Source organism: Ursus arctos, unplaced genomic scaffold (genome assembly GCF_023065955.2).
Source record: "Ursus arctos isolate Adak ecotype North America unplaced genomic scaffold, UrsArc2.0 scaffold_2, whole genome shotgun sequence".
NCBI classification, from domain to species: domain Eukaryota; kingdom Metazoa; phylum Chordata; class Mammalia; order Carnivora; family Ursidae; genus Ursus; species Ursus arctos.
In genome coordinates, this window is record NW_026622874.1 from 12,431,220 (window position 1) to 12,457,763 (window position 26,544).

A 26,544-nucleotide genomic window follows, 5' to 3' on the forward strand; every position below is an offset into this window, starting at 1 on the left:
TCCATGGAGTGTTTGTTCAGGGAAAACATTTTTCCTTCCCAACTGCCCAAACGACTTGGACAGGACTTAAACATACAGAAGAGAAGATATAGAAAAAGGTAGAAAAGGGGGAAAGGATCATATTACAATGGGTTGGGGGGAATGGGTAAATGGAAGGGAATCTATAGTTCATACCAAATGTGGTCAGAATGACAATGACATATAATTCAGGTAGATTTTTTTTTCCTGAGAAGTAAGATCTAATTTTTTAAAAAGAGAATGGAGGTGGGGTAGCAGCTAGTGGAAAGAAGTTTTTAGATAAGAGACCTGAGTTCTCTTTCTAATTAAGAAGGCGAAGAACATTGTAGGAGAGGAATGGGGTGATTGCCTGATATACTGAAATGTAGACATATCCTAACCTTGCTCCTCATTGAGTCTTATGTCAAAGAGAAAGAAGAAATAAATGTGTGTGTGCACATACACATGCATATTTGTTTCTTCATTCACACATATATATACATTTGTGGGTATTGGTGTGTGCATATGTGTTTTAGTTGTGAATCTCCTTTTCTTTCTCATGTTCACTCTCTCTGGTGGAAAAGCAACGGCAAAAGGCCAAAAGCAAAAAAGGTAAATACCTTAGCTAGACCATCAGTCTCTTAATTTGGGGGCTTGACTAAAAACAAAGTGCTTTTTTTTTTTTTAGGAACAAAACATTCTCTTTAGACATCAGAGAGAAATGCAAAATGTAGTTATATTAGTAAAAAGAATGCTGATCTATATTTTTAATATATTGCTTTCTTGGTGCAAAAATAAAGTTTTTTTTTAAATTTATTTATTTATGGGGGGGGACGAATTCCAGTGGGGGGAAGGGCAGAGGAAGAGGGAGAGAGAGAACCTCAAGCAAACTGCCCTCTGAGCACGGAGCTCAATCCCAAACCCAGGAGATCATGACCTGAGCCAAAATCACGAGCTGGACATTTAACCAACTGAGCCACCCAGGTGCCCCCAAAGTTTTAATTAAGCCAAAGAATGATACCAAAAAAAAAAAAATTTCAGCAATACCAGTGCTAGAAATGTTCTCTGGGCTTTTGCACAGGCAACCATGGGGAAGAGAGTGGCCATCGTTGGAGCTGGCATCAGTGGCTTGGCCTCCATCAGAAGCTGTCTGGAAGAGGGGCTGGAGCCCACCTGCTTTGAGAAGAGTGATGACATTGGGGGCCTTTGGAAATTCTCAGTGAGTGGGACATCACTGCTGCAGACCAGGAAGTGAGGTGTGAAGTATGTGAGAACACATTGCTGGAGCACAGCCTCCAAATCAGCTTCCATGAAGTTATAACCCCTCCTAGGATAGAATCTACAAAACACAGCATCGAGAGCAGGTTGGAAAGTAAGTTTCTTGCCCACTTCAGAAGTAAATGAGATAGTGGGCTAGCTTCGAAGGTCTCTGTGTACATAATTCACCCCTGGTAAACCATTAATAGTTAAGCCACTTCTGGGAACAAAGTCCAAGGGCAAGTATTGATTAGGTTCATGTAATGTAACTACATGAGTTACTCATTTAAAAAACAGGGTTGTTGGGGCGCCTGGGTGGCACAGTGGTTAAGCGTCTGCCTTCGGCTCAGGGCGTGATCCTGGCGTTGTGGGATCGAGCCCCACATCAGGCTCCTCTGCTATGAGCCTGCTTCTTCCTCTCCCACTCCCCCTGCTTGTGTTCCCTCTCTCGCTGGCTGTCTCTATCTCTGTCGAATAAATAAATAAAATCTTTAAAAAAAAAAAAAACCAGGGTTGTTCCCATTCTTTTGTTGAGGTTACCAAAGGTCTACTTAATGATTCAGACCACAGGTTTTAAGGCTTCAGGTGCTGTTTGGCCTTGGAAAAACCATATAATTAATGAGACCGCTACGGGAGGAACCAAGAACAAGGTGCACTAATTCAAAGTTCTTCAATGCCCTTTTGTCTCTGTGCATTCATAATAAGAACTCTGTCAGCAAACATGCCTCTGTCAGCAAATCACTTCCTCTGTTGCCTGACAACCACATCAGCAGCTGTGAGGGCTTTCCTGCACCCCAGCTGCCTCGTCGTCTCCAACCTTAGGAACACTGCATGGCTAAGCCCACTCCATCTGTCGTCGTCGTCTTCTTCTTCTTCCTCTTCCTCCTCCTCCTCCTCCTCTTCTTCTTCTTCTTCTTCTTCTTCTTCTTCTTCTTCTTCTTCTTCTTCTTCTTCTTCTTCTGATAGACCATTCATATATGCAAATTTAGAAGCAATAACCCTTTCTCAGCTACTATTTCCTCCTCAAGTGCAAAATTAGTATTAGGTTTTATACCCCAATAAAAAGATTGCATTTAAGGAGACAGTGTCTCTGGCAACTCTTTCAATATTATAAAGATATGAGAATTATTCTTATTAATATAGCTATTTTCTGGACTCCAAAGAATTCTTGAAATGCTCAGCATCTTGTATGATGTTACAGAGCCTAGAATACATTGCTGAAATGTGCTGACAGGGCTTCCGACGAGCACCCTGTTGATTCTTAGGGCTATTCTAGTGAGCACTTTCTATATACCTAACACTTTTTCCCATGTAATTAAATCTTTACAATAATCCTATAAGGTAGGTATGAGTTTTTCCCTTTTATAAATGAATCTGAAGCTTAAAAAGAAAAGGGAAAAATGGTAAATAGTTGGTAAATGATAAAGACAAGATCTTGATTCAAGCTGGCCTGTTTCTCCAGCCTGAATGCTTACCCGCTTGGTAAACTGCTGGGTGCCATTGCAATAAGTGGCTTATTGAACTGGCAGGATTTCCACAGGAATCTTAACCAGTCTTCGTATTCAAACTTACTTTACGAAACATTGCTGAAGATAGGCACTGCCAGTACAGCTTTGAGAACAGCTACATCCTTGCTCCTCAGGGAAGACTTTGACATTTGAACCTGGCATCATAGAATTGATGATGTCCTCACCTGCACACATATGCTTCTCTTCGAGAAAAAGATGGAATACTCCAGAGGATGGAACTGCAGGCCCAGAGGCTGAAGCCTTGAGATACAGAAGATTATTCCTAGGCCTGGAAACCTAATGATATTTACCCTACTGGATTTCAAAATTGGGACTGTTAACTCCTTTCTTCCTTCCATTCTCTCCCTTTTGGAATGGGAACATCTGTAACTGGTACCCAATGCCTGTCTCATTGCTGTACTTTAGTAGAAGAGAATTTGTTTTCTTCACAGGTCCACAGGTGGAGAGGCATTTTGGCCCAGACAGATCATACCTGGAGTCTCATCCGTACCTGATTTAGATCTTTTAGGTGATACAATTTGGGACTTCTGAGATGATGATGTATAGATGAGATTCAGGACTTGATCTGATGCTGCAATGGATTGAGACTTTGGGGTGATGAGATGGGGTGAATGTATTTTGCATGTGGGAAAGATGTGAATACGGGCCAGTGACTGTGGTAGGCTGAACAATTGAACAATGGTCCCCCCAAAGGTACCAGGTCCTAATCCCTGGAACTTGCAAATGTTTCTAATAAGTAAGCTAAGATATGATTAAGTTAAGAATCTTGAGATGGTGAAATTATTCTGGATTATCTGGGTGGGCTAAAAATGCTATAGCATATATGCTTATAAGAAGGAAGCAAAGGGAGACTTGACACCCACAGATAGAAGGGGAAAGATAATGTGATCACTTCAGCAGAAAGAGAGATTCGAAGATGCTATGCTTTGACCTCCATCTTCAAGATGGAGGAAGAGGCCATTAGCCAAGGAATGCAGGTGGGCTCTGGGCACTGAAAAGGCCAAGGAATGCTGGCATCCACCAGAAGCTGGAAGGGACAGGAATGAATTTTCCCCTAGACCCTCTGGAATGAACACAGCCCTGAGAACACCTTGATTTCAGCCCAGTGATACTGATTTCCGACTACTGGCCTCTGGAATTCTTAGAGAATAGATTCCTGCTGTTTTAAGCCATCAAGTGTTGGTAACTTACTACAGTACACAGGAAACTAATACACTGGTTGGTTATTCAGAGTTTCCTAATTACCTTCCTCTGTGAGAGGGTCCACACTGCAGGTTGTGGCATCACTTCCTGTGTTTCTCAAATACTAGCAGGAACCTACCGCTGTGTGCCTAGAATTTACATTATAGGATTATATTATGAAATCCTGTTAATTTTGTATTTTCATTACCTTTGGTTTCAAAGGTCAGCATTTTACGTTCTCTCAGCATTTTCCACCTTTAAGAGGTTATCCAAACTTTTCTTAAGTATGAAAAAATAAAGGTGCAGCTCATTCAAGTTTTTGTGGCTGTTTCCTGTAGCACCTCCCTATGCCCTTCTAGTTCTCATTTGTAACACTGATCTGAAGCCAGAGTGATGTATTTCTCTCACCTGCCTTGATCACTGAGAAAATAAAGTATTTTAGGACTAGGTCACAGGCCAAAGAGAAATGTCTTTCTTTCTCAGGAGATCCCTGAACAATACATCAGTAAATTGTCTGGATTTGGGCCTGAAATTTCATGAATAAAGGCTCTTTTTTCTGGGCACACAACCCTTTGTTCACTTCCCCTGATTTTATTCCATTCTTTGGATCAATGTTTTTTAACGTGTAGTCCCTACCAACCTTTCTAACCTCACCAAAAGCTACAAATCACAAAATTACTAGACAAAAGTCAATCGTTTTTATATATTTTAGAGTTAGCAAACTGGCTCTTTTTATACTGCAGCTAATCTATTTTATCTATACAGTTTTTAAGATTTTAATCTAATATTTTAAAACGATGATATTTTACATAAAAATCTAGAGATCTGTCTTCTTTTGAAAAATCAGAAAATCAGGCAACACTGGATCTCCCTGTACAGTAATAACTGGCCTCTTTTAAACTAAATTTAAATTCCCTGTTTCACTGTATTCATTTTTGGCCTGCTTCACTCATTTCTTGTAACTTCCTCTGCACCTATAGAATTTGTTTTGACTGATGCTGTGTACAAACTGCAATCCCTTAAATTATATGGAACAAAAGTCACAACCATTTGCAAAATTTTTCATCTCCTTCTTCATATAGTTTTATGATCTTTTTTGTTTGAACAAACCTTCACATTTATATTATTATAACCAAGTAAATACTGGTCACTGCTGAGCCACTTAGTGGATTCGATTACATTTTCTTCCTTGAACAACTTTTGTTTTCACTGGAGTTAATAATTGCCTTGTATCCTTTGTTTAACCTTACAAATACTATCTCTAATTCATCCCCCAGGCTCTCCCACGGAATTATGATTCTCTTCTCAATATGTTTAAACATATTGGCTGGTCCATCAGCTTAATTCTTCTTTAAACTGTCTCTTAAAAATAGTTCTTCTGCTTGTCTTCCTTCTCTAGTCAAGGCTGCATCACTGTTGCCTGGATAACCCTGTTTTCTGGAGCCTTTATTGTCCTGCTGTTTAGTTTATTCTCTCCTTCTAGTAGTGTACCTCCTCCAGTGGTTCTCTGAGAAGTTATACATGTGAAATACAAGACTGTAGACCTTGAACGTCTTGTGATATCATTATCGGATTCCCATTTGATTAGACTAAGGCTTAGCTTTGGGCTTTCTTAGGTCTGTTATGTTAGTTGTCAGTCATCTATGTTCAATCTTCTAATATGTTTTTTTGTTTATTTATTCTTACTTTTTCCTCTTTTTTTTTCCTTGTGGGTTCATACCTCTGATACTTTTACAGTCGTTTTAGTAACGTTTTGGGTGAAAAAGAATTAAATGCGTCTACATAATCGGTCATATTTAATCAGAAGCTTGGATTACTTTTGTAATCAGAAAAGAATAAATCTACTTCCATAAATAAGCAGGGTTTGGCTCTTTGTTGACCACTCCCTCCAAAAAAATTATATTTAAAATGCAAGTATTGACTCCATAGCCATGCTTTTATGAACTCTCTACCTGACCAACTTAGAAGAGTCAGTCTATAAACATAGCCTCTGAGATGCACTATATAACACTGAGTAGGAAGAGTAAGATGTCCCCGATTAAGTTTAAAAAAAAAAAAAAGAGCTGGTCACAAATGATGTATTTAATTATGCTGCAACTCCTTTCTCAGTAATCACGGCCTTTTGGGGGACTAAGAAAAACTGAAGACCAATCAGCTCAACATTTCTAGGGAGACTGATTATCCTGGAGCAGCCAAAGTTGCAAAACTACCTCAAACCTGTCTCAAAGGTTTGCATCATTTTTACTTTATGAAACTCCTCCCTTGGTGTAATATTACATAATTTTCCCCAACTTGGCTGCTCTAATACCTCACCTTTGCCCTTGTATTAGTTTTCTATTGCTGCGTAACTAATCACTGCAAACTTACCAACTCATAACCACACCCATTTATCATTCTCAGTCACGTAGGTCAGAAGCACAGCGTAGTTCAGTGGGTTTCTCTGCGTAGGGCCGGGCTCTTATCTAGAGGCCTTGGAGAAGAATCTGCTTCCAAGTTCATACAGGGTGGTGGCTGAATGCAGTTTCTTGCTGATGTTAGGCTAAGGTCTTTGTTTCCTTGCTGGCTATAAACTGGGGATTCCTGTCTCATCTTCTTTCATCTTCTCCTTAGGAGTTCTTGATATTTCATTATGCTTTTTATCCATAAATACATACTAGACTACTAATGCTCAGGTCAATCTTTTATGTCTAGCACAAATAGGACAACAGATAAATATCCAAAATTACATGGGGAGAAGCCTAAAAGCATTCCAAGACAAGAGAAGTACCCCCAGTTGGCACAGCTTAATCTCCAAGTCTCTTTTGGATCAATGCTCAGTCTTTCAGATCCCCCCAACCCCTGAATTTTTCCAAGATTGTATCTGAACTTATGGAGAAAAAGTACTGAAGTGACCTTAGAGTTTCTCAAATTCAAACACAGATCCTGGGAATGTTCTCTGGCACCTCTAGTCTTTTGGTGTCCCCGTTTTGTTTGGTTATCATTCATGCTCATCCTTTAGGAATCTTTTTTTAATATATTTAAATGTTTTTTAATTATATTATGTTAGTCACCATACAGTACATCCCTGGTTTCTGATGTAAAGTTCGATGATTCATTAGTTGCGTATAACACCCAGTGCACCATGCAATACGTGCCCTCCTTACTACCCATCACCGGTCTATCCCATTCCCCCACCCCCCTCCCCTCTGAAGCCCTCAGTTTGTTTCTCAGAGTCCATAGTCTCTCATGCTTCATTCCCCCTTCTGATTACCCCCCCTTCTTTATCCCTTTCTTCCCCTACCGATCTTCCTAGTTCTTATGTTCCATAGATGAGAGAAATCATATGATAATTGTCTTTCTCTGCTTGACTTATTTCACTTAGCATTATCTCCTCCAGTGCCGTCTATGTTGCAGCAAATGTTGAGAACTCGTTCTTTCTGATAGCTGAGTAATATTCCATTGTATATATGGACCACAACTTCTTAATCCAGTCATCTGTTAAGGGCATCTCGGTTCCTTTCATGATTTAGCTATTGTGGACAATGCTGCTATGAACATTGGGGTGCATATGGCCCTTCTCTTCACTACGTCTGTATCTTTGGGGTAAATACTCAGTAGTGCAATGGCTGGGTCATAGGGTAGCTCAATTTTTAACTTTTTAAGGGACCTCCACACTGTTTTCCAGAGTGGCTGTACCAACTTGCATTCCCACCAACAATGTAGGAGGGATCCCCTTTCTCCACATCCTCTCCAGCAATTGTTGTTTCTTGCCTTGTCAATTTTTGCCATTCTACCTGGTGTAAGGTGGTATCTTAGTGTGATTTGGTTTGAATTTCCCTGATGGCTAATGATTTTGAACATTTTTTCATGTGTCTGTTAGCTATTTGTATGTCATCATCAGAAAAGTGTCTGTTCACATCTTCTGCCCATTTTATGATTTGTTTATTTGTTTCTCATGTATTGAGTTTGAGAAGTTCTTTATAGATATCGGATACCAGTCTTTTATCTGTAGCATCATTTGCAAATATATTCTCCCATTCCATGGGCTGCCTCTCAGTTTTTTTGACTTTTTCCTTGGCTGTGCAGAAGCTTTTTATCTTGATGAAGTCCCACAAGTTCATTTTATCTTTGCCTTTGGAGATGTGTCATGAAAAAGGTTGCTGTGGCAGATGTCGTAGAGGTTGCTGCCTATGTTCTTCTCCTGGATTTTGACGGATTCCTGTCTCACATCAAGGTCTTTCATCCATTTGGAGTTTATCTTTGTGTATGGTGTGAGAGAGTGGTCAAGTTTCATTCTTTTGCATGTAGCTGTCCAATTTTCCCAGCACCATTTATTGAAGAGACTGTCTTTTTTCCACCGGATGTTTTTTCCTGCTTTATCAAAGATTAGTTGCCCAAAGAGCCGAGGGTCCATTTCTGGGTTCTCTATTCTGTTCCATTGGTCTATGTGTCTGTTTTTGTGCCAGTACCATGCTGTCTTTGTGATCACAGCTTTGTAGTACAGCTCGAAATCCGGCATTGTGATGCTCCCAACTTTGTTTTCCCTTTTCAACAGTTCCTTGGCGATTCGGGGCCTTCTCTGGTTCCATTCAAATTTAAGGACTATTTGTTCCAGTTCTTTGAAAAATGTCCTCAGTATTTTGATCGGGATAGCATTGAAAGTGTAGATTGCTCTGGGTAGCATGGACATTTTAACTATGTTAATTCTTCCGATCCATGAGCATGGAATATTTTTCCATCTTTTTGTGTCTTCCTCAATGTCTTTCGAGAGTGATTCATAGTTTCTAGAATATAGATCCTTTAGGAATCTTAAATTGAAGACAGCAATTGATGAACTTGGAGACTGTCCTCTCTTAGCTTAGTTAAAGGCCAATGGACCTTGACAGTTAGACCCCATTTGCCTCCCATGAGCATATCAGATGAACCTCCCCAAGATCCAGTTTTCCCATGGAGTTCCTGAACCAAGTAGCCTACTTCACAGCTCTCTCCTAAAATGCCTCTTAGCCCCCTCCATGGCAACTCTCTGGTAGACTACCTGCTATGAGTCTCAGATAATTTCTGCATCCCTGTTGGGAGCAAATGGGAACTCCTTGCTTTGCTCAAGCTGAATGGGTTCAAGAGAGCTAAACTAAGATCCTACTTCTTCCTAATCACTGTTACTTGACTTTTCTGTGTCAGCCTCCCCTACCTAGTTTGGTCCACCGGGAGTCTTTCAGGTAAGTGATATCTTACCAAAATCTCAAATGTAAAAAAGAAGCCCCTCTGCCCTCAGTGTTCCCCTCAATTTTACATGAGGTATGTTAATCTTGAAATTCCAGCCCAAAGAATAAGCTTTAAGACATAGATGATTTACCACCACCCTTTCCTCCCTCTATTCCCCTTTCTCCTACCCAACACTCCAAACTTCAACCTTCCATTTCCTTTAAACCACTGCATTTCAGACTAAAAATTGTGACCTATTAGTGTGCTATGAAATAAATTAATGAATCAATCTGCATTTTTAAATGGAATGGATAGAAAATATCAGAATGCAACTCAAGTAGTTAGATATGATTTATTCATAATACTTTTGTTGTGTGTGTGTGTACTGTGTTACAATATAAAATATATTACTAGCTATAGGTTGTGGTCAAAACTTTTGAAAAACACTATTATAAACATAATCTAAGTTGTCTCTGCTTTAAGTACATAAGAAAATATTATGGTCTAATTCACCAGAACTACCTCATGATGTGTTAAAGGAGTTTTTTTTTTTTTTTTTATTGTGGTAAATACACCACAGTAAACATTTACCATTTAACCTTCTTAAAGTGTACAGTTCTGTGGCATTAAGTTTATGCACATTGTTGTACAATTATACCATCATCCATGGTCAGAACATTTTTCAATCTTCCCAAACTAAAACTCTGCCAATTAGACAATAACTCCCCTTCCTCCTTCTTCTCAGCCCCAGGCAACCACCATTCTTTCTGTCTCTATGAATTTGATAACTCTGGGTTTCTCATATAAGTGGAATCATACAGTATTTGTCCTTTTGTGACTGGCTCATTTCACTTAGCATAATGTCCTAAAAGTTAATCCATATCATAAAGAAGGAATTTTCTTTCTTTAATTCTATTTATATATTCCTAAAAAGGCATGATGAAATTCAAAATTTGTTTCCCTTAGAAACGATGTTAAGGAAGATACATTCTTCCATGTTCTAAGTTCCTTTGATCAGCATCAAATTGTTTAATTAAAGTTAATTTATTCTTCATCTTACTGAATTTCCTTATGGATAAAGGTGAGTGATAATTATTTGGAACTGGCACTGACCATGGTAAGTGTACCCATTTACAAACTTTCTTCCACTTGAAATTGTAAATTTACAGGACCATGCAGAGGAAGGCAGAGCTAGCATTTACCAGTCTGTCTTTACCAACTCTTCCAAAGAGATGATGTGTTTCCCAGACTTCCCATATCCTGATGACTTCCCCAATTTTATGCACAACAGCAAGCTCCAGGAATATATCACTGCATTTTCCAAAGAAAAGAAGCTCCTGAAATACATACAATTTAAGGTAAGATGCTATCAAAAGATTAGTTTTAGGCATAACTGTGAGGAATTTTATATTTATTAGCAAATTCTTATTTGTTCCTTTCAGTATTTCTTCTTTATTTGTCAAACATTTTTAACAGTGTGGTCTCCCTGACCCTAGATTTAGAGAATACATTGGAAATTTACAAAATACCACCTACAGTTCTTTGACCAAAATGCCACTAACTTAGAAATCAATAAAAAATAAATAAATGTAAAACAGCCATAAATTCAAAACTCTTTATTTCTGAGCAATTTATGGCTCAAAGAAGAAATTGCAATGGAAATTTCGATATTTAGATCTGAATGATAACTTAAATTCTACATATCAATACTTGTGGGAAGCATAAAGACCAAAATTTTCATGAAAATTATAAGCTTAAATACTTATTTAGAAAAATAAGAGAGTTTCAAAAACTAATAAGATAAAGAAATTAGGAAAAGAAAAGCAGAATAAACCTAAGGAACATAGAATGAACCAGAAACCCAAAGAACATAGAATGAACAAGATAATAAAAAGAAATTAGAAATAAAAAAAATCATATTAAGAAGATAGAAAGTTCATCCTTTGAAAAGGAAAAATTAGGCAAATAGCTGAAAGTTTGAGGAAAAAGGAACAAAGATACAAATAAATAATATTAGAAATGAAAAAATGGATAAAACTTATGTGGATGAAATAGAAAATGTAACAAGAATGCTATAAAACTGTTTGCCAAATAATATTTAAATTGGTTAAATTTAAAATCTTTTTTTAAACTTGCCAAAATTCACACAAAAAGAAGTAAAATGCCTGAATAGTCCTTTGATAACTTAGAGTTCTTTTGACTCGGAAACTAAAATTTTTCCCATTAAGAAAAGATCCCATAGGGGCACCTGGGTGGCACAGCAGTTAAGCGTCTGCCTTCGGCTCAGGGCGTGATCCCGGCGTTATGGGATCGAGCCCCACATCAGGCTCCTCTGCTATGAGCCTGCTTCTTCCTCTCCCACTCCCCCTGCTTGTGTTCCCTCTCTCGCTGGCTGTCTCTATCTCTGTCAAATAAATAAATAAAATCTTTAATAAAAAAGAAAAGAAAAGATCCCAAAGGTAATTCCAAATTTGCAAAAAACAAATTATTTCAATATTTTATAAACTCCAGATACTAAAAAATAAAGTATGACTTCCAAACTTATTTTATGACATTATAACCTTGACATCAAAAGCAAGCAAAAATAATAGGAAATAGGAAAATTACAGACATATTTCCCTCATGAAAATTAGTGAGAAAAACTTCAAAAATAAATCCAACAAAATATTTTTAAAAATTAACTATCTTCATTGAGGCTAAGGATACAGAATATCTCAATATTATGAGATATAAATATGTAAGTCAGTGCAAAACCCTGTCACAGGAAGCAAACAATACATTTACCAAATTCTGAAAAGGCATTAAATAAAATTTAACATCCATTTCTACCTAAAAGAAAGACAAAAGAAAAAAAAAAAAGAAAATAAATTCTCACCAGCCTAAGATTAGAATTTTCTTGATCTATAGAAACATATAAATATTATCTTAAATCTGCACTGCTCAATACGGTAGCCACTAACCAAAAATTGAGATGTGCTGTAAGCATAAAGTATACACTGCATCTCAAAGTCTTATTATAAAAAAGAATATAGTATATTTATTAATAATTTTTATTTTGGTTACTTGTTAAAACAATGATATATCAGATACATTATGTTAAATTATACTTCTTTTTCTATTTTTATTTTTATTTTTTTTTTAAGATTTTATTTATTTGACAGAGATAGAGACAGCCAGCGAGAGAGGGAACACAAGCAGGGGGAGTGGGAGAGGAAGAAGCAGGCTCATAGCTGAAGAGCCTGATGTGGGGCTCGATCCCAGAACGCCGGGATCACGCCCTGAGCCAAAGGCAGGCGCTTAACCGCTGTACCACCCAGGCGCCCCTCTTTTTCTATTTTTAATGTGACTACTAGAAAATTTTAAATTATATATGTCGCTCCTATTATATTGCTACTGGATAGTACTGCACTAAAGGTGCAGAGTTAGAGTCATTTCCTTTAAAATCCAGAACAAGACAAGGATTCCTATTATTACTGCTTCTTTTCAATAATCTCAAGACATTTAAGAGACAGGATGGTAAGTAAAGAAAAATAAATAAAAGGAATGAAAACAAACAAACAAAAAGTAACATTCATCACAGATGATATGACTCTCTACATGGAAAACCCAAAAGAATCTAGAGACAAATTACTAGATTTAATAACAACATAAAAACATTAGACAAGGTGGTGGTATATAAGATCAAGATATAAAAATCAAATGCATTTCTGTAAGCCAGCAGCAAAAAACAGAAACTATAGTCCAAAAAGGAACCACTTACCATAGCATAAATAAATGAATAATCCCAGAGTTATTCTAAATAAATGATATGCAAGATTATGGATTCATCAGTGCTTGTTTTACTATATTTCATAAGTAACAGGCATTATGCAGATATGTGTACATGTATTGTTTAATAAGTATGAAATGCTATTCGTAATAAAGTTTATAAGAACAATTCTTACCAGATACAGGTTCTCTTCCCAACACGATCAGAAAAATTGAAAAAATATTTTTGATGAGGGAGCATACCAATCAACAGGCAGCTGTTTGGCTGTGAATAAATACTTATTGCTAATCTAATCTAGTGCTACTCAGCATATGGGCCAAATAGCATCAACATCTCCTGGGAGCTCGTTAGAAATTCAGATTTTCGGGGCGCCTGGGTGGCACAGCGGTTGAGCGTCTGCCTTCGGCTCAGAGCGTGATCCCGGCGTTATGGGATCGAGCCCCACATCGGGCTCCTCTGCTGTGAGCCTGCTTCTTCCTCTCCCACTCCCCTTGCTTGTGTTCCCTCTCTCGCTGGCTGTCTCTCTCTCTGTCGAATAAATAAATAAAATCTTTAAAAAAAAAAAAAAAAAAAAAGAAATTCAGATTTTCATGTCCTATGCCAGATCTACTGACTCAACATCTGGGACTGTGGCCTGGGAATCTATACTTCTACAGGCTTTCCAGGTAATCCTTATGCACACTAAATTTGAGAACTCATTCTCTGAATACAGACAATATCTTTCATTTTAAGACAATAATATTAAAAAATAAAATAGCTAAAAAGATACGTTAGCAAGTAGTTATTACTACAAAAATGATATGCCACCAGATTACTTAGTAGATGTGGTACATGCCACCTGTAAGCTATGCTTGAATTCACAGTCATATCTCCAAGAGGGGAGTCACTCAGTGCAGAACATACTGGCTGCGCCCAAGAAGCCATGTGAAGATAAAAAATATATATTTACCTGGGCACCTGGGTGGTTCAGTCAGTTAAGCGTCTGCCTTTGGATCGGGTCATGATCCCAAAGTCCTGGGATTGAGCCCCACAGCTGGCTCCCTGCTCAGCAGAGAGCCTGCCTCTCCCTCTACCCCACCCCAATTGTGCTCTCTCTCTCTCTCTCAAATAATCAAATAAAGTCATTATATATTTATTTATTTATTTATTTACTATTTAATGTTTTAACTTTTGAATTTTGAAGTCATAATATGTATCTTTTTAAATGTTTTTTAAATGTATTATTTATTTGAGAGAGAGAGCATGAGTGGGGGGTGAAAGGCAGAGGAAGAAGCAGGCTTCCAGCTGAGCAGGGGGCCCTAGGCGGGATTCAGTCGCAGGGCTCCAGGATCCTACCGTGAGCTGAAGGCAGATGCTTAAGTGACTGAGCCACCCAGGTGCCCTCATAATATGTAGCTTAATCATGGACTAAGTATTTTTCCTAAGCCACTGTTAGGGATTTTTTTCCTGTACTATTTGATCAAGTTGGTGCCAAATCTACCTGTTAGCATAAAAAAGGCTATCATTCTGTGTTTCTTTTAGACACTTGTATCTGGTATAAATAAACGTCCTGATTTCTCAGTCACCAGCCAATGGGATGTTACCATTGAAAGGGATGGTAAAAAAGAATCAGTTGTTTTTGATGCTGTATTGATTTGTTCTGGACACCATGTATACCCCAACCTACCAAAAGAGTCTTTTCCAGGTAAGGCTGAAATTTAGTCTGCTATCCACACATCTGGCATGAATGAATATCTTGATAATGTCTTTTTTAATATATATAAAAGTACAGATTGAATTAAAATATGCTTCTATCATATATAATATACGTGGAGTATTAAAGTTCCATGTTATTGTGACTGCATTCACCCACAAGTCTTTTACCGCAGTTTTTTAAAATGGAAACCAAATGATTCCTATGTTTTCCACTCTTCGCTCAGGACTAAAACTATTTAAAGGTAAATGCTTCCACAGCCGGGAGTATAAGGAACCAGGAATATTCAAGGGGAAGCGAGTCCTGGTGATTGGTCTGGGGAATTCAGGCTGTGATATTGCCACAGAATTCAGCCACACAGCTGAACAGGTACCGTGTCTCGGGTACTCAGGAACTACCTTTAAAGGAACAGAGACAGTTACCATTTGAAAGGTGTGGTAAGAAACTAGGGAGGGGGTAATGGTGCACAGGGTTCTTGATGGGAAGACTAAGCAGTGTTTCATACATTTCAGGTTCTCTCCACAGCAGGTAAGAATTTTTTCTTTTTATATTTGTTTATTTGCGAGGGAGCGAGGGGAGGGGCAGAGGGAGAGGTAGAGAATATCAAGCAGAATCCCTGCTGAGCGGGTGCCGCACATGGGGCTGGATCCCACAACCCTGAGATCATGACCTGAGCCAAAATCAAGAGTCCAACTGGCTGAACCACCCAGGCACCCCAAAAGGTGAGGTTTTAAATAGTTTGGTATGACAAAGGCGGAATATCAGCAAGGAGTGATGTCAATCTTTTTCAGGACATTTGGTGTCTAATGTGTCTGATCAATTCCTCCGAAACTAGTGTGGATTTAGGGTTAAGATTATGACTCTGGCACTCTTGAGTTGAATCTGTTAATCCCTCTGAATGTCAGTTTTCTCATAACGATAAATAAAACAGTCAAAAATAGAACCTACTTTTTGAGCTTGGTAAGGAGTCAAAGCATTTAAATATGATTTCAGCAACATAGAGTTTTATATTCACTCATTCATCCATTTGGTCATCCCATAGTTATTTGTTGAGAGTCTATTATGTGCCAAGCACTGGCTTGGGTGCTGGAGAGAAAGTGGAGAACAAAACAGACATGATGTCCACCCCGAATCCAGAGTCTAGTGTAGCAAATGGGTATCAAATAAGTCAATGAACAAATAAAATTGAAAATTGTGGAAAGTGCTAGTGAAAAAAAAGAAAAAGCATGCTGTAAGAGTAGATAATAAGAGTGACCTGCCTCAGACAAGGAAGTGGGGAAGGCCCTTTCCAGCTGATGACATTTAAGCTGACAGCTTCAAGTTGAGAAAAGGGTTCAGTGTCAGAAGAGGACTCCAGGAAGAAGGTCTTGAAGCAGGAAGAAGCTGAGGGTCTCAAGAAACTGAGAAAAGACCGCTTTGCTGCAACACATTGGGTCTGAAAAAGAATGGTATGAGGAGGGATTGGAGAGGAAATGGAGAAGAGGTGAAACAGGGCCCATAAGGAGATGGGAAGGAGTTTGAACAAACATTACCTACTAGCTTTGGAAGATTCCTTAGGGACTGACTGCCCAGAAGCCCACAGACAGGAATTGTATCTCTAGAGGCTATGCCTACTGATGTCGCACTGGGCATCCCCAGTATAGGTCCATTTTAAGTGATGGTTTTACAATCAGTGAAGCAAGGAGATCATGAAAGGACAAATGGCATAAAAATACAGTCCTGTTTACCTGTTCACAGCACTATACTAGACAGCATGGAGACACAACTCAACTCTGTGCCCCCCCCCTTCAAGGAATTTAAAATCTACTTGGGAAAATAACACATTGATATGATATAAATTAAACATAACCTCCAGAGCTAAGTACAAAGTCTAACAATAGTACAAGAGCTGCCATCGGCACAAAGGATGCACAGGTGATTCGGGAACTAATGTCTGATGATGAAACTGCGGGCCTCACAAAGGGGTAGACCTGAACCAGTCCTTGAAGGATATTTATGAATCATATGGTGAAGAGAATGGCATACACGAAGGTGCGGAGACAGGAGTGAGAACGGCATATTCACTATTGTGGTTCATCTTGCTGGCACAGAGATATGTAACAATAACGGTTTGTGTAACGCATTATGGTACTCCGGTGCCTGCATGTAAATGTGCTCCTTTGAAGGTGGAAAGAAAGTAGACTGGGTTTTATTATGCCCATTTTACGGAAAAGATAACTGGGGACTAGAGATGTCAATTGTCTTCTTGAAAGTCATAGAGGAAATTAATGGAGTGTTAGAGATTTGGTTCCAAGGAACAGAGTAACTATAGGAATTGAGAGAGGAAAGAAAGATTGGAATCAGGTTATGTCATATCCTTTAAGGAATTGAACGACAGGCTAAAGAATTTGAATTTCTTTATAAATACTGGTAAACCATTTCAGCTTCTTGAGCGAACGAAAGATATGATGAAGCCACAGTTTTTAAGAGATTCATCCATTAGTTGTATATATGATAAATTAGAGGAAAGAAAGACCAATTTCAGAGGCTCTCAACAGATTGATCCTCCAGTCTCTCCTTCTTTGCTTGGCTTCCCTTATAAAACATGCTTTGAAATGGCATTATATATAAAAATTATTTTTAAAAAGTTCCTGAAAACCTATACCATTAGGGAGTATCATGATAGAAAGGGAGGAAAGGAACACATTCTCCATGACAGGCAATGGTGGTCCTACTGCATCGTAAGTACACTGCATTAAATCTCACACAGATTTGAAGTGGCGGGTACGTATTATCTCCATCTTACCAATAAGGGAATTGAATATTAGAGAAGTTAAAAGAATTTTCCTTAAATCACATAATTAGTAAGTAGCAGAGCCAGGATTTGAAACTATGGTTCTCTGATGCCAAATTTCTTGCCTTCTTTTGGGATGGGGAAAGGCATTTTAAGTCAAAATGCCTTTTTGGGGGGTCATAATTGCTTGATGATAAACAATGATCATTACATTAGCACTAGAGGAAATGTGATGAGACTTCAGTTATTGGTCACCTCCACCAGAGAAGATGACAGGATGGTTGGTCCTAAGATGCAGACTGGGGTGCAGGAAGTTTATTTGGGAGTGCTCTCTGGATGAATACCTCTGAGGCAAGGGAAGGAAGTTTCCCTCTACTCTACTCTGAAGCTATCCTTCTGGATTGTCCCAAGGTGGAGTGAGAGATCGGACCTTAATATCCCTGCATCAAACAGACCCTGAAAACAGGGAATCCAGAAAGAGAAAAAGACTTGGGGTAAGACGCCCCCTTTCAACCAAAGCAACTCTCAAAGAGGGCTAACAGCTGGGGGCTGCCTTCTGGCAACACTCCCAGTAGCCGGTGTAATCCATTCCAAAAGTCAGATCTGAGGGACATACCACAGCCCCCACTACAAATGGTCACTACTTTAATGGTTAAATTGATTTTTTTTTTTTTAAGGTCATCATCAGTTCCAGAAGTGGCTCCTGGGTGATGAGCAGGGTCTGGGATGATGGCTATCCATGGGACATGGTGTTTGTCACTCGATTTGAATCCTTCCTCAAGAACAACTTGCCGACAGCCACCTCTGACTGGTGATACATGAAACAAATGAATACAAGGTTCAAACATGAGAACTATGGCTTGATGCCTTTAAATGGGTAATGCAGAGTTCAATATGATATGCCTGCTAGCTTTGGTTTCAGTGTCAACAACTCACAATGTGTGTTGTAACTCCCAAACCATCTGAAATAATATTAGTGAAATAACCACACCTCACATTTCAGAGGATGAAGAGCTGCCAAAAATCAGAGTGATTTCCTGTTTCACAAGACTCTTTACCAGATTGTACAGCTGGAAAGTCATATAATAAATCAGAAATTAGTCCCTCAAGCAAAGATAATAATAGGTAACATGTTTTAAGCACTTAGTGTGACTCGGCAAGGCTCTGAAATGCATCATCTCATTTTATCTTCACAACAACTATGAGGAGGTCTCTATTCTAATCCCCATTTTAAAGATGAGAAAACTGAGATTCAATGTAGTGAATAACTTTACCAAAGTCCCATAGCCAGAAAGTAGAAGCAATATTCAAAATGAGCCCGGATCTTCTGACTCCAGAGCCCCCCACTCTTAACCACTTTGCTCTACTGCCTCTCATTCCATGGCAAAGTTCAGTTAAGGAAAACAGGACTTGCCCCGTGCTACGTTCTCATCACCCGCCATTAACCGAAATGTGGCCACCTGCATCTTCAGCCGCCTCCTCACTCTCTGTTATAATATCCCCCTAGACGTATCCCTCAGACACATAACAAATTACTTTGACGTGTGGTGAAAAATCCAAATTATAAACGTTTACATCAAAGTTAACTTATTCAACAAATATTCATGAAGCATTATTATGTGTTAGGTCCTATGTTAAGCCCCGTGAATACAGTTGTGAAGAAAACACACAAAATCCCTGTCCTCATGAGCTTACTTTCTAGTAGTGGAAACAGGAGACAAATGGCAGAAGATCATTTGCTGATGTGTACAATGGAGAAAAGAACAAAGCAGACAGAGGTAATGGGGAGTGCTGCTAGCATCCCCAGAGGAGGCCTTACTGAGAGGGAGACTTTTAAGCAAATTCCTAAAGGAGCTGAGGAAATGAGCCAGGAAGATGTCTGGGGGAAAGTATCCAAGAGGAAACATTAGGACATTGCCTCTTCAGGGCTATGACTGGAATGTTCAATGGCCTTCTCTCCCTGGAGAAAAGGGGTTGGAGAGAATAGCAGGAGATGAAACAAAAAGACATTAAAATGGCCAGATGGCATTGAGCCTTGTAAGCCATCGTAAGGACTCTGACTTCTACTTTGAATGCAATGGGAAGCCAGAGTAAGCATCTGAGCAAGCCAGGGAGAAGATCCAAGTTAATCTGAAGAAATCACTCTGGCACTGTGGTCATCATTCAGTGTATAGGTCAAGGAAGGAAGTGAAAAGACTAGTTAAGGGGCTATTGTCAAAAACCCAGATGACAGAAGTTGGTGGCCTGGACTAGGATTTGTTAGCAGCAAGTGCTCAGAAGTGGTCAGATTTGGAATATATTTTAAAGGTAAACCCAAATAGGATTTTCTGTTAGATTGGATAACAGATGTGAGAACAAGAAAGAAGTCAGAGATGCCTTCCAGAATTTTGATGTGAGCAAGGTTGCAAGGATGGAGGTGACAGTTACTGGGATGTGGAAGACCACAGGAGGAGCGAAGTTTAGTTTTAAATATATCAAAGTTGAAATACCAATTAGTCATCACTGTAGAAGAATGTTGAGCAGCCCAAGGATACACAAGACAGAAGGGAGATTGAAACCATAGGTTAAAAATATGGATTCACCAGAATGTAGGTAATACTTTAACAAATGAAACCAGATGACCTCTCTTAAAGAATGAATGTAGATGAAAACAAAGGTCTGAGGGCTGAAGTCCTGGGGTATGTCATTGTTCAGACGTCAGGAAGAGGAGGAGAATTCAGCAGGAGACACTGAAAAAGAATAGCAGGTGGGTAGGAAAGGAATCCAGAGAGAGAGAGGTGATGACCTGGAAGCAAAATGAAGACGATATTTTAAGAAGGAGGAAACCATCAACTGTGTTAAACACTGCTGGTTAGTTGAGTAAAATGAGAAGTGACAGTGGATCATTGGATCTGGCAATTTGTGGATCCTGGTGGCCTTAACAAGAGCAGTTTCAAGGTGGCAGTGGGGCCAAAAGCCTAATGGCAGAGGGTTTAAGATAAATGGCAGGTAATTCTCACAGTTGAATCCAGACATTTTCCAACCAGGATTCCAACCCATCTCATTGTCTGACTCGGTTTCATCCCTGGTAGATTCTCCCTGTGGCTTTCGCTCACAGCTCCCATAAGGAACATAAGAGCAAAGCCTTTTCCTTCAGTGTTATTCACATTCACCCCAAAGTTCAGATTTATCTGCGCTCACTAGGGATACTGCTGAACAAAAAATAATCAAAAGCTCTGCTTTTCAGACTTGCACCAACTGAAGATTCAAACTGGCCGCGCCTCCGACTTCTGGCCTGTATAAATTCCTGGCACTCCCTCCCTCACCTGACTTGTGCCTTTGTCTGCAAGGGGCTCACACCCCACCCCTATCAGAGAGCTCAACCCAGTATTACTTCGGTCTCCCAATGACCCAAGAAGGGCATAACAGTTATTGTCACTCCAGATGAGAAAGATGATGCAAGAGAAATTAAGAAATCTTAATTTAATCAAGGTTCACAGTTAATAAGAATTGAAGGGAAAAAAAATCCAAATGCCCAGGTACTCTGATTTAGGATCTTTTCTGATACAGCTTTAACAAGGGATAGGGTCTGGGTGCTGATTCTGGGATTTGGAGCTCTGTGAAAGAGAAGAGAAAGATCACAGGAAATAGAGAAAGCATCAGCAAAAGGCAACTTGTCTGACTTCACAATATCACCTTACTTCAGTTTTGTTCTTCAACCATATTGGTGACACTCCATGGCACAAGTGAAAAAGCTTGGGTAGTTTTCTCCTTCCTTATTAATTGGTTATTAATTAATTATTATGGAGCAATAAAACAAAGAGGAAATATTACTGTTCTAGTAGTTGTCTCTATTTTCCATACAGAGCCCTGAGGAAAGAACCTGTGTTTAATGATGAACTCCCAGCTTGCATTCTATGTGGCATCGTGTCCATTAGGCCTAATGTGAGAGAATTCACTGAGACTTCAGCCATTTTTGAGGATGGGACGGTGTTTGAGGCCATCGATTATGTCATTTTTGCAACAGTCTATAGTTATGACTACCCCTTCCTTGATGAGTCCATCATTAAGAACAAAAACAATGAGGTCACCTTGTTTAAAGGCATTTTCCCTCCTAAACTGGAGAAGCCAACCATGGCAGTGATTGGTTTTGTCCAGTCCCTTGGGGCTGCCATTCCCACAGCTGACCTGCAAGCCCGCTGGGCAGTACAAGTAATAAAAGGTAAGCAGACTGAGAAGGTCATTGAAGGGGTAGAGGGATGCCAATAAGAATGCCTTTGAGTCTTTGTGAAAACGATAATCCTAATAATGAGGGGAAAATCCTAGGTCCCATCCAGTTTTGAATCTATGACTCTGTATTTTTGGCACTATTTTTTATAAGCATTTAAACATATCACGTTGGATTGTCATATGCAATAGCACAAGATATTATTCAAGAAGTATTTTGTGATTTATCACTCCTTAGAGCTGTCAACTTTTATTAAACTTGAGAACACTACAGCTTCTGGTCTTAAATGCATGACAATTTTAGAAAAGTATGATTTCAAAACTCAGTAGAATGACTTTGTTTGAAAGGTTAAGAAGAGAGTATGTTTCCGACCCAATATCCAGCCAACTTTAAATATTCAGTCATGGAAAAAAATTATGATTGCTGGAAAGGCAGTGTCATTTCTGTTCTATCTTCTTCCCTGTCATGTGTCAGATAAGAACAAGCAGTGGATTATTAGAAGCAGAATGTACTAGGAGTAGTAGATGATCAGTCTTTAAGGTAAAAGAATACTGAGTTCCTGTATGAAAAATAAATAACAACAACAACAAACTCGATTGGGGTCAGGCGAGGAAAATGGGCAGCATCCTCCAACAGAAGTTATGAGGCTCAGATTCATATTAAGGTTCGAACGCAGTTGTGTGAAGTTTCAGATCATAAGACCAAAAGTCCATGGTTATAGAAAAAAAAAAAAGGTGTCAAAGTTTAATGTGCAAAGTTTGTTTGGTCCTAGTGGTATAAAACTTCTGGAAAAGGGAGCTTAGCAGGTCTACTTCCTTTGAAGACATATGTAAGGCTTCCCCCGTCCTACCTGACTTACTGGGATTTAAATGTTCTTTTATATGGGAGGTTGGAAACTGCCACTATGTATACTGAGATACCTTTCATCACCAGGCTGTCGTCAGCATCATGACAGTAGCATACATCAGTGATCCCTTTCAATCTCCTTCACTCTTTCTTCCAACACAGAGATGTGTTGCACCATGGAGCAACAGCCAGGCAGATGGTGGCATGAAACCACTCAGAAAGAAGTGAACTTAGGTTTCAGGCTCAGGGACACTGGCATTAGAGGGTCGCACACCTACTCTGTTAGGATAAGTTGTAACCTGGGCTCTGACTATAGGAAACAATGCAGAGACCCAATCAATAGAGAATTGATAGGCAAGGCAAAGACTCAGCCTTAGGGGAAATGAGTGATAAGGCAAATAATCCAATTTGGGGAATCCAAATACCAGGACAGAGGGGCCAGTTACAGGCAATCCAATGGTAGTAGCTGGTGGACTAGTGAGCATAATCACGTCCTTCTTGATCTCTCTTTCTGCCCAGGGACAGGGCAAGTTCCAAGGCTTAGAACAAGGCCATGACTACAAAGGTTGTTCAAGTGACCCTGCCTGCAAAGATTGCAGGAACAAGGAGTTAGGCAATCATTGTATGTCTTGAGCAATCGGATCTGGGATTTCTAGTCTTGTTCAAGGTGATCCCAAAATTGCCAAAGAAACCACCCTAAATGTTAAGTATCTCTGGGCTCAAAGGCATGTTTGGCATGGATTTCAGAGAAGTCTGTAAATCTATTCCAGAATGAGCCTGCAATCCTGGACAGTCCCAACCTGGATCTGGTCTCTTGGAGCTCCCCCGAGTCCTCAGTGACCTGTTCATGGTTCATATTTTCAGTCCCATCCAGAAAATGTTGGCTCTTCAGAGAGAAAATTGGGACTTTAGACTAGACTCTACAGCTTACGCATTGGAAATTCCTTTTCCTGACAAAGCAGGATAATTTAATATGAAGGTTTTTTCCTTAAATCTAAAAAAAGAGATGCTGATGTACCTTTGGCTATAAACTATTAGATAACATTTTAAAAACATAGCTGAGAGACTAGAATATAATCCTTAAAACTGATTTTAAACATTCGCTAACTGATTTAAGAGCAAAGATACAAATATAAAGAGCTATTTGCTTCCTGGTTTTTAATTATGTCGCATTTCAATTCTGAGAAAACTGGAAATGACTTGTACGTCTGTCTCAATATGATCACCTGTAGATTTGCTCAAGATTTTACTTTGCTAGGCAATGACCCGAAAAAAATGGAAATACTAATGTGATACATAAATAGTTATTAAGAAGGAAAAATTGCAGGCTGATCTTATGCCAGACTAATTTAACTATTATCATGTCTTCCCTCCCACCCTCCTTTTTTTTTTAGGAACTTGCACTTTGCCTTCTGTAACAGACATGATGAATGACATTGATAAGAAAAGGGGGAAAAAGCTCAAATGGTAAGAGCACCTATTGTAAAGAGGGTCTAGGGTTTCCATAGAAAAATCAGAATCCGTGAATACTTGTACTATTTTAGTCTTAAATGGTCCAGAGTGGGGTCATTAGGGTGACAGCTATGAGCTAAATTCATCCATTCAACAAGTATTTGTGGAGGATTTACTTTGCATCTGACACAGCGCTCAGTCCTGTTTCACCCCCCATGGCTCCTGCAATGTAATACAGAAAGAAGACCCACGAAGGACTGGAAATCAGAGGAGTTTGGCAGTGCATGAATGGGGACTTCTATTTTCCAGCCCATAAATCCTCTAAGATACAGACGATGCCTGCAAACATGCTCCAACGAGCATGACTCAGCAAATGAGAATGGTCAGAACAGAGCTCTAGTCCTACCTCTGTCACTGATTAGCTCAGTGGCCATGAACAAACTTCTTGAGTAAGAGACAATTTCCACCTGTGAATGGGGTTGCAAATGCCTTTCTCAGCTGCCATGCAGTATTGGGGAATGTCCAGATGAGATCAGTATGCAGGTCTCTTGGAAAAAGCTACAAAGTGCAGAATACATAGTCCCTTACCAACACAAGGGATTGGCGTTGATTCCCTCTGATAAAAAGCTGTGAGGCATTTTCCCTGTTCTTGTTCCTGTAAGACATGTGCACAGAGCTTCGGTATCCACAGTGCTGTTTCCTCTCCCAACTCTAGGTTTGGCACCAGCGAGACCGTACAGACGGATTATATTACTTATATGAATGAACTTGCCTCCTTCATTGGGGCAAAGCCCAACATCCCATGGCTGTTTCTCACAGATCCCAAATTGGCTGTGGAGGTTTTCTTTGGCCCTTGCAGCCCATATCAGTTTAGGCTGGTGGGCCCAGGGAAGTGGCCAAGAGCCAGAAATGCCATCCTGACCCAGTGGGACCGGACCCTGAAACCCATGAAGACAAGAGCTGTCGGGAACCCTCAGAAGCCTTGCTTGCTTTGCGGTTGGGTCAGGCTGTTCATTCTCCCTGTTCTGTTCATTGCTGTTTTCTTTGCATTGATCTAATTATCATTCTCCCCAGGCTTCTGAAAGTTACTGACAATACCCAGGAAGGAACTTTTCTATTTAAAAATTAAGAATCTCACACCTCCTACTTTCCAATTCAGCAGGCATTAGTCAGTAAAACTACTATTCCCAGGCTTTTAAATAAGCCTTTTTAAGAATCATGTGATGATCTGAAGAGAGCACTAATCATTTCTCTTTAGGTTTCCACTAACATTTCATCATCAGAATTATGCTCTTCACTTCCAACCTCAATTGTCTCCTAAAACATTTTGACATGATTCCTTTCTCCTTCAGTCAAGGTTTGAAATACATACTTCAAATCTAAAGAAAGAGCAAATTCAACAGAATAGTTATATATTCTCTGGCCACCTCTCCAAACCTTTTGCAGGAGGATCAAGTAGAGAATTTGGCTATTAAATCTATTTTTGTTTTATACCAAATCCTCCAGGCAATGAGTCCTGATCCCTGGCCAAAAAAGTCTAGCATGGAGTCCTGGTCTATAAGGAAAGTTAACAGGAAGTAACTCATCGTATCTATATTCTCAATAAGGACACAAACTTTTCAACATGTAGTAGCAAAATAATGTCAACAACGATGAGTAGAACACTAAATATACATTTTAGCTGAACGGAATGTCTTTAAAAAAATAAACATTTAACCAAAGCCAGGACCAAAATCGAATGTTACCTTTATTACATGAACTTCTGGGGTACCAGCATAAATCTAAAGTTTTATTTTTGAAAGTATTATCACATTGTATAGTTAAAATTTTGATAGTTACCATTTTTAAAGTTTGGCATTATAGAGCAGATAAAATAATCTGTCCATGTCATCAGTCATCAGAGGGCTCTATAGGTGGTTACTTCATGTATTTCTTATTACACCAGCAAGATACATATATGGGAAGGGGCAGAAGATGACATTTTTCTGTAATACTTTCTTCTTCTTCTTTTTAATTCTCTTTATATTTTTGTCTTTGGAGCTAAGATCTACCATGGATGTTGTTGTACACAATTTTAAATATTTCCCTTTCCCTAATTGTTTAATGTAGCAAAGTAACATTCTGCTTCTAAGGTCTTCTCACAGGATGTGAAATATTCCCAAATGTTCTCAAGTGAAACAGAATTTTTCTTGAAACTCCGTGTCCTCGATGGAATCAAATAATGAAAAATTAGTGACGGCCCATAGAGTTTATTGTTTGATGTTATCAATCCTAGTACATGAAATAAACTGCAGATAAAATTGATATAATCCGATTTCTGTTGTTTTTCCTCATATGATTATTTAAGTTTTTGTAACATTAATCCTAAATGATATCATATTCTTCCTAAACTAATGTAGTTAACACATTCTCTTAATGGTCCTATTAATGTCAATCTATTTCCATGCTAAATTGAACTATTGCCAATGTCTTAATTACTCCTGCACATAGCAGGAATGATTTTCAAACATTCATTTTTGCATGTTTTGCTGGTAAAATTAAATGTATATTTATACCTCAACAGACATATAATTTGAACATATGGAGCACAGAATATCTTTTCACTCCCAATTTCATCTCATAATTCTTATCAGGACTTAAAAGTATATAGTCAGATAT

The 26,544-nt window shown here is 39.0% G+C and overlaps 1 protein-coding gene across 1 annotated transcript; it reads left to right on the forward strand.

Annotated features, from left to right (window-relative positions):
• LOC113262847 (flavin containing dimethylaniline monoxygenase 3) lies at positions 1–26,190 on the forward strand. Its single transcript, XM_044387937.3, is given in 9 exon segments — positions 1–98; positions 1,079–1,369; positions 10,316–10,504; positions 14,437–14,599; positions 14,835–14,977; positions 18,059–18,258; positions 21,227–21,582; positions 23,829–23,901; positions 24,602–26,190. Coding segments are annotated over 7 exon segments (1,404 nt in total). The 5' UTR covers positions 1–98; positions 1,079–1,369; positions 10,316–10,378; the 3' UTR covers positions 24,945–26,190.
• Positions 26,191–26,544: the final 354 nt, after the last annotated feature.